Source organism: Cyprinus carpio, chromosome A12, assembly GCF_018340385.1.
Source record: "Cyprinus carpio isolate SPL01 chromosome A12, ASM1834038v1, whole genome shotgun sequence".
NCBI lineage: Eukaryota > Metazoa > Chordata > Actinopteri > Cypriniformes > Cyprinidae > Cyprinus > Cyprinus carpio.
Window position 1 is genome coordinate 18,052,351 of NC_056583.1, and position 11,109 is coordinate 18,063,459.

At 40.2% G+C, this 11,109-nt stretch overlaps 1 protein-coding gene across 1 annotated transcript; it reads left to right on the top strand.

Annotated features, from left to right (window-relative positions):
* The first annotated feature begins 712 nt into the window (after window positions 1-712).
* LOC109084697 (E3 ubiquitin-protein ligase TRIM8-like) lies at window positions 713-11,057 on the top strand. Its single transcript, XM_042767939.1, has 6 exons — window positions 713-2,555; window positions 6,714-6,809; window positions 7,134-7,367; window positions 8,686-8,717; window positions 8,840-8,955; window positions 9,042-11,057. Exons 1-6 carry the CDS (start codon window positions 1,983-1,985, stop codon window positions 9,683-9,685), a joined length of 1,695 nt encoding a protein of 564 aa, XP_042623873.1. The 5' UTR covers window positions 713-1,982; the 3' UTR covers window positions 9,686-11,057.
* The last annotated feature ends 52 nt before the right edge of the window (window positions 11,058-11,109 follow it).

The window sequence follows — 11,109 nt, forward strand, 5'->3', positions numbered from 1 at the left end:
GCTGGGTATGAGTTGAAAATTTAAATTGAAATAAAATCAGCCAGTTAACAAACTCAGATTCTTTTCTGATTAAAAAGGCTCATTAATTAGAGTGGCTCTATGTTTGTGCATTTATAAAACTATTTTTACATCACTCAGAACAGAGCAGTAATGATTTGTTCGTTGATGAATCATTGTATTTGAACAAATCTTTTGAAAGAGTCATTCTCGTTTACTCAGTGAAGTCTCCCCTTTGCCACTCACAATAAATGACACTCACAGCTGGATGCATAACTTGCAGAAAAGATCACTGCTAACAATAAAATTAAACCTGAAATAAAGTAAATAAATTAATCCTTAATAGTTCATTGCAACAGCACAAAATAATATACCAAATTGAAAATGAGACTGAAGACATAAATTATTACTATTTATGTTTTATTCACATATCTTTATTTCCTATCATCTGTGTGTTGTTGTTAATGTTGTATCTGTGTCCTGAAAGCTTCTGTTACCAGAACAAATTCCTTGTATGTGCTTGTATGTACTTGGCAATAAAGCTCTTTCTGAATCTGATTTTAGTGAACAGATTCAAAAGATTCGAGTCACTGGGATGATTCAAAATCCCCACTAATCTTCGCGTTATTCCCCGATGTCGATGCCCTTTTAAACAAAGCCCCGCCTCGTTTCTCGAAGCCCCTCCTTTCGGCATGTCAAAGCGGCGAGGAGTCACGTGATTGGCGGAGTGGCCGTTGGGAGGGGAGGAGCGACTGTGGAGCTCTGTGTGTATTGAAACTCTCTTTTCTGTCCCTGCATTCCAACCCTGATCAAAGCCTGAACGAGAGAAGAGGGGGAAAAAACGATAAATTATACCATGGTGAGATCGGCCCGTTTTGAGGATCGACCCATGGATGCACGCCCTCAGGAATCGGCCACGATAGGACTCGGAAGCAGCGAAGAAACACACGCCTGTAATCCACTTTTGATTTCTTTTAAGCACTAAAGCGGGAGAGGCTTGATGGGGGCCAGAGACGGTTTCTTTTTCATTTTTAAAGAGGGACGCAAGATGGCAGATGACAGACTCCAATAGCGAGAACCACTCCGTTTCGCTTTAAAATATGTTTATTTTTAGAGGTGTAACGTATCGGAGTAAGACTTCGTCTTTTCTCGCCTGAAGAGATCAAAGTGAAGGCACTAGGCAGGCCAGTTTTCTCTATACTCGGTTACATACCAGTGTATGTTCTCTCTATGTTCCTTTGTTATAATAAGGGGAAGTCTAGTATGCGCGTAGTCTACATATATGTGTAAGAATTAACCGATTGGTCTGGTTAAGATCGTTGTTTTCTATGAAATTCAGATTTGTAAGACGCTACGGGGGATGTGCGCTAAGAGTAAGTTACGTTATTTTAATATAAAGTGTAACGCACGTCTGTACGGAGAGCTAGCAGATCCATTATAATCCTTTTTTGGAAATAAAATCCATGGCATTGTGATGCGATGTCAAAATAGCAGCGGACAAAAACAACAAAAGCCTGCTCGTGAGAATACTAATTTACTTTCAACAGTTTTTATTTAGTCACTTGCTCGAGGCTGTTCGCGAAAAACGGCCTGTTTAACGTTACCTAGTAAACGAGGAGCTGTCAGACTAGATAGATTATTCATAGAAACCTAACTAGTGGGCGCAGGACTCGGCCACACGTGTAGAATATGAACTAGTGTGTTGGCATTTAAAGTCACAAGACAGAAAAGTCTACTTTAGTGGTGTGGCAACACAAAATTCTCGCGACGCCTACAGTTGACAAGAACGAAGTGGGTGGTGTAATGATGTTGCCTTGAGCTAAAGTGTGCTCAAAGTATACTCTTCTGGAGTATTCACACTCTCGTTGGCACAGAGTTGAGGTTTGTGGGATAAAACAAGGTCCTTGTGGTTCCCACTCCACCCAGTATCAACAGAGGAGCACCTATTTTATACAGTTTTTACCTTGACTTGTCAGCCATTAAAGATGGCTGAGAGCTGGAAGAACTGTCTGGAAGAGGAGCTCATATGCCCTATTTGTTTGAACGTCTTCTCGGAGCCGGTTCAGCTTCCCTGCAAACACAACTTCTGCCGTATGTGTATCAATGAGGCCTGGTCTAAAGACACAGGAATGGTTCGCTGTCCCGAATGCAACCATGCCTACAGCCAAAAACCAGCTCTGGAGAAGAACCACAAACTGTCCAACATTGTGGAGAAGTTTAACGCGTTAAACGTTGAGAAGACTCCTGCAGTCTTGCACTGCATTCTGTGCCGGCGCGGCCCTCCGCTTCAAGCCCAGAAGGTTTGCCTCAGGTGCAATGCGCCCTGCTGCCATTCCCACGTGCAGACCCATCTCCAGCAACCCTCTTCCAACGCTGGACACTTACTGGTGGACGCCGAGGACGTGCGGGCCTGGAGCTGTCCACAGCACGACGAATACAGACTATATCATTGTGAAACCGAGCATGTGGCCGTCTGCCAGTACTGCTGCTTCTCCAGATGTGCTACCAACCACGGCCACGCGGTGTGTGATATAGAAGTCAGACGTAACGATATCAGAGTAAGTGGCCTCAAGTTCTTGTGTTACTTCCCACGCTATGTTCTACATTGTTGTTTTGCCTCCAGCTAAAGTTAGTGGTTCACTTCTGGATTTGGCGGAGATGACAACGAGGTTTATCGACGTAGTTGCAAACTATTCTGTCCCCTTCCCCCTTTTTTTCTTCCATTTGAATGATAAACAATTGGGTAGAGCTGCAAACAATACCGAAGCTCTCCTTTGGGCTTATCTTCCCAGCACAGGTGCATCCTTGCGTGGCGTTTTGGGGAGGGGGAGGACTGCGACTGGAGAATTTAATGATGAGTCTTATTTTCTGTGGCACAGATGAGGGAAAAGGCCAGATTTGGATTTAATTTACCCTTAACAACCCCTTGCTTTTTCTAGGCTTGCTGCAACAAAACAACCTGTATTTTCTTGCTTTAAATAATCAGCATTGCACAATGCTCTTGAAGATGCTTCTATATGCTTTTCATAAACCTAAATAAAACTCACAGCCAGAATGGGGTTTTAAACTCAGATATTATATTTGCTTCAAATATCTCAAAACAAATCTCTTTAGTAAGTACAGGATGTGACTAGGAGTTACGTATGATGCTCTTTTCCCTTTACAGTAGCTTTAGGTTTGTATGAAGTAAAGCAGTGTGCCTCCACTTTGATTCATGTGCATGCTATCAGCATAATTTCCATTTCTGTTGATTATAGAAATCATGTGCCATCAGTTATCCCAAGCATTTCTGTGACAGGACATGCTAGCAATGACCAATCAATCTACAAAATGAACCCTTGTTGCGTTGTAGCCCAAGCTATTTGAAACTGAAACGTTTGGGATGTTTTGGGATTTCCAGAGTTGTTTTTCACAGGTAGTCCTTGTTTGTGAATGTTAAGTTTACCGTCTTTGATTCACATTCACTTCCACATTCATCTGCTACAAGGCAAAATGGGTCTGTCTGAGGCTGTAGCTCAGGGCAATGTTGCTATTGCCTTGTTCACTCTGACCTTGGCGGAAGAGACGCTGGTTTGAAATGACAGTGATTTTGAGCACCCTACCCCCATACCCCCTTGAGAGAGGTCCGTCCTGGATGGCAAGCCAGCACCGCTGCCATGAGGTATTAGGTTCCACCCTCCAGGCTTCTGCCGGCAGCCCGATCTCATCAGTCACTACAATTAGGCCATGGTCTCAGATGCTAGAGCTTCAAAGACATTCTCTGTCTCCATGCGGTTTTCAGCTTCTTGACCTTTCTTCTGTTCCTGATTGTTGATGTAGATAAACACCCATTTAATCTGTAAAGGAGTAGATGGTTTAGAACTTGTTTTTAGAAACCAAACACACATTGTTGGCCATTGTGATGGACATCGCCAAATTCACAGTATTTCACCACAGATTAAAGAAATAGTTCACCCCAAATTAAAATTATCATTTATTCACCCTCATGTAATTTCGTTCTTCTGCAGAACAGAAAGAAGAACCTTCTTTGCTTTACAATGAAAGTCAGTAGGGTCCAAAACAACACTGGACTCAACTGACTTTCATTGTGTGGACAAAAACACATTAAGACGTTTATGTTTTCATACAGTAACTGAGGACCAGATTTCTATTTTCGGTGAACTATCCCTTTAAATTACCACAGTAAGTGACTTAATAGGGGGAAATGGCTCCATATGGTTTTAAATTATGTACCACCGCTGTAAAAATATATGCAAGATAGATCTCCTGCTGTGCTAAAATGAATATTTCACATCATACTGTAAACATGTGTAATTTTTGGTAGTGTAGAGAGGTTAGTGTACTCTGTATAAGTCACTGCCAAATCCAATTCCTTGGATCCAAATCTTGGTTAATGGAAGAAAATCGGTTGATGCACAGACGAGATACATGAAAACAAGTCCGTTTACCTAGTACCATGTGATTGTGGATCCAATTTGTCATGCGCTCAACAAACAAAATCTGTTGAAAGGAAAAGGTTTGGCTGCACGTATCATCAGCAGTGATTGATGTAGTTCATTTTGCACAGAGGGTACAGTCAGCTGTTATAAGCGTCTGTCACACGGTGTGATTGAAGATCATTAGTTTGCAGCGCATCCCTCTCTGGGTCTTGCGTTTGTCCTGTACTGCTGCATTCTGAAGACTGACATTGATTCCCTTTGTTTTTTTACTCTTTGTTGCTAAGATGAATCAGAATTATATAATAGCATTACTCTCGAGTGTGAAGAAAAATACCAAAATTGATTTCTTTGCTTCTACGAGAATACCTGTTTTGTTTAGGCTTTCATCCCCTTGTGAGGTTATTAAAATTTGACGTCACGCTACTGAATTAGACATGCCCCCAGTCAACTTTGGCATGCGAGCCCTGTTTTTCGCCTGTAAGCTTTTGAGCATAAAGTGGCTTGATGTGGTTGAGGTTTGTCCTCTTTCTACAGGAAGCAGTTTTATCTTTGAGCTAGCCTGCATTCATTACGGAGCTTTGCTCCAAAATACACACTCACAGGGTCAACGCGATTTGTCTTTGCCTTGGACGCAGACAAAGACAAAATGGGGAAAGACGGTGTGAAATGAGCCTTCCTTCTTTCTCTTTGCTCTCCTCTATGCTGTCTTTCCTTCTCCTCCTCCTTTTTCCTCCCCCATATTCCCCTCTGAATATACAGATATGAAAAAAAGAGCTTTGTTGCCATGACAGCACCCCCACCTTCTTTTTGGTGACTGCCTCTCGCACAAGGCATTTGTTTAATTAAAACTAATTTGGTTTGTTCCTAAGGTGCCACTGAACTTTGTCAGGCGTCGCGAGTCGTTTGTTGATTGTGTTTTTTCCCTTTGTTCGCCATTGAATATGAAAGGAAAATAATTGAAATTCCTCTTCAGCCACCAGGCCTTCTCTGTGGGGCCTTGACAATTGCATTCATTGAAAAGAACGGAACAGGAAGTTAGCAAAGTTACATTTGTGCCATCACAACAGAATCGACTTTTTATCTTTTTGTCTTAGTGCTGCATTCTCATATTCTTTATGTAGTTTTAGAAAGAAAAGAATATGCTAGTTAACCAGAATACTAGATTGTTCATTTGTTATGTCATTGTCTAGCAATAAAATAAGCCTGAAAATTATTTTCTAGTATCAAGAATTCTTAGCTTATGGTTCAAACTGAATTTATATTACAGCATTAGTAATGTAGAACACAGATCATGTCTTCTTTTATGAATATTTTGTATATAGCTTGAAATCTACTCATTGTCATTTATATATGATCTTTGTGCTGAGCTAAATATTAAGGAATTATTCATTTTACTGGTTATATATAATTAAGCAACATTGTGATTTATTAAATACCCATCAAGTTTTCTTAAAAACATAACATTGCAGTAGTTTTGTGATTCTTTTTTTTCTTTTTCAGTATGATTTTAATGTTTTTAATAGTGTCTCTGGTTAAAATCAAACGATTGACAAGATTTTGTAAGTTTTTTTTTTTTTTTATTGTCAGTGACTTTATTATAAATTATACTTTGTTGTTTCAAACTGTGTTGTTATTCTGAAGCATACAAATTAAACTGATTAAATATCATTCTTCCTAGTATTCAGTTCTCATGAAACCCACATTTCATGCACTAATTTATTATTATACAGTGTCATGCACATAGAGGAATTTCCTTTGTTCTGAAAGCCATGAACATTTTCACCAAAGTGCCATTCCCACTCCACCTCAGGTCATGTAATTTCATAATATTCTGAAAATGACTGTGGTGGAAATGACATTTTTAAAGTGAGGAATAAAATTGGCTTGGGTAATTTCATAGCCAGCATTTTATGTCCAAAATATACAAATCATTTTTACGCATTTTGCATAATTGTATACAACTTGCATTGCAGATTGGAAAAGACATAGAAAAAATATTCTGCTCACAAGTTTCATTTGCATTTTTTTTCCCTTCCTCCATACATTTCTTATTTCATCTCAAGCATGGTCTTCACTGACAATATTCTTTAAAAACTAGTAGCAGTTTGTGGCGAAATGGTTGATTCTGGTGGAAAATGGTTTATGATTATTTTGGTTGTTTGTTTTTTAATGTAATAGTTCACATTTCTCTTATCAGCCGATTCTGATCATCTCAATATGGCCAGATATAGTCAAATCAAAACAGTATTGCCCTAATCATATCTTTTTGTGTTTCAGCAAATGCTGATCAAACAGCAGGATCGAATTGAAGACCGGGTTCAGGACATAGAAGAGCAGCTCTACAAATTAGAATCTGACAAATGTCTCATGGAAGTAAGTGTGAAATGTTCATGCTGTACACTGACTAAATCACATCACTATTAACAGAACAACTGCATCCTTTGCTTTGTGAGCTTTAAACACTTAGCTTTTTAAACCAGGGCACTCTTCCTATTACTGTGATTAATGACCACATTAGTACATTCGTACAGGTTTGAGATAAAGGTTATGCCTAGTTCTTGTACCATAACAAATTCACTTCCTTTGGCTCTTCCTAATCATCCACATCAGATGCAGTCTCTGCTTAACCCCCATTGTTAAGACAGAACAAGACTTGCATAATAAGTAATGGTTTTGTACCGATCTGTGGAACCTCAGGACAAAGTGCAGCACCTGAAGGAGGAGGTGCAGCTGCAGTATCAGAAAATGCAGCAGCTCTTGGAGGAGGACCTGGGGAAGACCCTGGAGGTCCTGGATAAAGCCCATTCCAAGTTCTGCCAGGAGAACTCTGTGCAGGCCCTGCAGCTTCACCAGAAACAGCAAGAGGCTAAGAAACTGCTCAGCTCCATCCAGATGGTTTTCGATAAGGCAGAGGAAATCAGTTTTATGAAGGTGACCTGACTTTTATTGCTGTTGTCAAAACTACACAGCATGTGTTTGTTATAAATGGTGACATTTAGCCGTGTTTTAAAGTGCTTTTGCATTTTGTTATGGTGCGGATGATGAAGAGTAATTTTCTGCCCGGCTGTTATGAGTGAACTCCGATTTATTGTGGGCCATGACAGTGTAATAGTATACAAAGATTCCAGAAAATGATTGTTTTTGGCCCCATGTAGAATAGGCATCCATTTTTCATGTGCTGGATACACTTCTCTGAAATTCAGGAAATATGAAGTATGAAAATTATTTATTTATTAGGTTTGGTTTGGTTTTTTAGATTTATGGATGTAAAGTCAGACTCAGCTATTTGTTAATATTGACTAAACTATTTGATTTTATGATATTCATCAGCGAGGAGGGAACAAATACTGGTTAGCATAACTGCTAATTGTATAGCAGAGAGGAGGAGTCCACTTTGTCAGCATTCTGCTGCAGACATGCATGTTCCACATGCGTCTCTTATCATCTTGTCCTTGAATTGCTTTTGTATTCACTGCAGTCTTATTTTAGCTATTCAATTGACTTGCAAAAAATCAGTTCTGGAATTGTTTTGCTTAATTTGGAGTGCCACAAGCCACATAACAACTTTGTTATGCAAAGCCCCCACACAACACTGGTGGGTGGAGCCTGCTTGCTGTCTGTGTCTATATTTATGTCATTTTTTATTACCACTATAAAGAAATAAAGTTCTGATGCTGGTACACAGACAATTCCCATATATATATTTATCCCAGAAAGTCTTTTTATGCCAGGTGTAAATAATGACAGAAACTATTGGCACTTTATATATCATATCATAATCATAATCATATTGGCCTGGTTTCACAGACAGGGGTTAGGTTAAGACAGGATTAGGCCATAGTTCAATTAGGACATTTAAGTATCTTTTATAAATGTGTCTTATAAAGTACACATGCATGTCTTAAGACAAAAAAATGGCACTGACATTTTATGATCAGTCAGTGCAAGTTTCTTTCAGTTAAAACGGCCCAAAGTATTATTAGAAATAATATAAAGCATTATTTGCACCTTATCTAGTAAAATTTACTATTATAATAGCATTTTTTGTATTTTATTTTTAAACATTTTACCTTTTATAAATAGAGACGGTGAGCATGGGCATAAGAAACAATGGGGAGAAATGCCTGTGTGAAAATACATTCCAGGCTTATTCTTTGATATTTACTTTTTTTTTTTGATGTATTTTGTGTGCAGGGACCCTGTTATTGAAATGATATATAATATTCTTTTTTTTTTTTTTTTTTTTTAGAACACAAAATCTGTGAAAATACTAATGGACAGGTGAGTCACTGCAGAGTTTTCATACATTAACCATTATCATAAGGTTTATTAGTCATCATTCCTATTTTGTGATTGTGTTAAGTGTAACCATTAACTTGCATGGTTAATTTTTTGGACTTTAGGTCTCAGCCGTATGTGGGCAGCACATTGTCACCATACAAAGTGGGCAGCCTCAACTCCAAACTCTTTCTGTCTGAAATCTCTAAAAGAGAGAAGAACCTCTGCAAGATGCTGGAAGGTATGCATTAAAAAATACATATATTCAAGTATTAATTATATTAAACCTTCTGATGTTGCATCCAGCTGCTCTTTTTTTATTTCCAGCTCCGTTCAGTGCTCCTGCAAACTTTTTCCAGAGTATTCCTGCGTATCTGTGCGAGAAGCGCAGGCATTCTGTGGCGTTCCCTGAAGGCAGCGGCAGCACCCGAGCGGGCGCTAGCTTCATGGACTCTTCCTCCTCATCAGGCCCTGTGGCTGCCAAGCAGCCGTGCCTGAGTCTCACTCAGGGCTCTGCCCCAGGCGAAGGTCAGTCCTCCCAGCAAGCTCTAGGGCCGTGTGGCTCCACCCAACACGTAGGAAGCAGCAGCTCAGCCTCCGGCTCTCAACCCTTACCACACTCTGCCTCGGTATTCCCGCATTCCCATTACCCAAACGGCAGCTCTTCCCAGCTGTCCCAGTATGGAGCGCGGAAGATCTTGATGTGCACAGTCGATAACTGTTACTGCTCAGGGGTGCCCTCTGTGTCCAATCACCGCGGACATCCTCCCTACCCTCGCTCCAGCTCCTTCCCCTGGCCAGTGAGCTCGCAGGAGTACTCCCACGCCCCCCTGCCCTCGGCCCCGGCCATGTCCCAGTCTCTCCAGAGCCTGTCCATGCGTGACTGGATCGACGCCTCTCAGTCGCACAGGCACGCTGACTTCTACAGCCTCTACGGCCAGTCTTCCACCAAGCATTACGTCACCAGTTAACCCCTGCTCCAGTGACTGCTGCCAGTCACCAAATGGGACGTCTTTTACCGCTGAGAGATGTCTTAAAGAGATGCATGTGGGGCATTTTTGTACTCAATCATTTAGAATTAACTCGGATGAACTCGGAAGTCCGAGAGCAGTGGAAAAAGAAAGTTAATATCACAAAGTCAAGCATAGCTTTGCACATTATTTAGGCACTAATGGTGTTGTAATTATGTACAATGAACTCAAGTTGCTCTTCTAAAAATAACACTCAAAGTTTGCAAGAGATGCAGAAATGATGGAGGATGCTGTCTTTTGTCGAATCATCAATAATGTTGCACTTTCTTTGTAAGATCCAAATTTTCGCAATTACTGTTGACTCGTCAGGGGAAACGATGGAAGTCAGCAGTAAAACCATTAAGTCAGCTCTTAATGAAACTTAAGGCAATTTACCGTTGAGAGAATTGTAGCCCACAAAGTTTTATAAACTTCAAATGGTTGTCGTTTGTGCAAAAACTCTGTATAGTTTCCCAACCTTCCATATTTCAGCTTTCATTTTAAGTCTGTGGTCTTTTTATTCATCACAAATAGCACAAGCACATGTTAATTTTAACCATTCTTAACTGTTTTTTAACCAACCCGGAAATTGGAACAGCACAACATTGTCATCGCCGCCATTGTTCGCTTGACCTTCCCTACTGAATGCAGCTTTTTCATGGAAATGCCCTTCACCTTGGTTCACAGTCCTCTTCTTAGGCTTCCAAAGTAACAGAGAACGCGCCTCCACCCACAACCTTCAATCTGGTCCCCATCCAGACGGCGCTGTGTCTCTCTCACGCCCTTCAAAGCCACAGAAACGTTCCCCTTTACATCCTGTATGTTAAACGCAGGATGCATTGGTTTCGCATTCTTTCGTTTACCCATGGCCTCTCATTATATCTGACTCAACAGTGGCTTAAGCGCAAACGTGTCAGCCGAAGACGAAATGGCCTGTGTTCAGAGGGTCATGGTGCACTTGATGCCTCTGCATTTACTGTCAATGCTGTAATTGTTCTTCCTTGTGTTTCATGCCGTTTCCGGCTCCAAGCAACGGAGCCTCTGGCTTCCTGTTTGTTACTGAGTGCATGTGGAAAAGTTTATGAGCACTCGTAAAAAAATAATAAAACTGTTAGCAGTTATAAAATAACTTTTGAAACAGGGAATTAAGTTTTTTTTTTTTTTTTTTTTTTTTTGATCTACTTAAGAGAAACATTGACCAATGAACGTTACGAAACTAACTGAATACTTGGGATAAAATGGAGGGATTTTCTGTTGTAAATATTTTGTGAAATGAAAAAGACTTGTAATTTGGAAAGATCCTTGTTCAAATAAATGCTAATTTCAAGTTTAAGAAGTTCTTTTTCCACAGTTTCTTTGTTTTTGTGCTGTATGATGAATCTTAA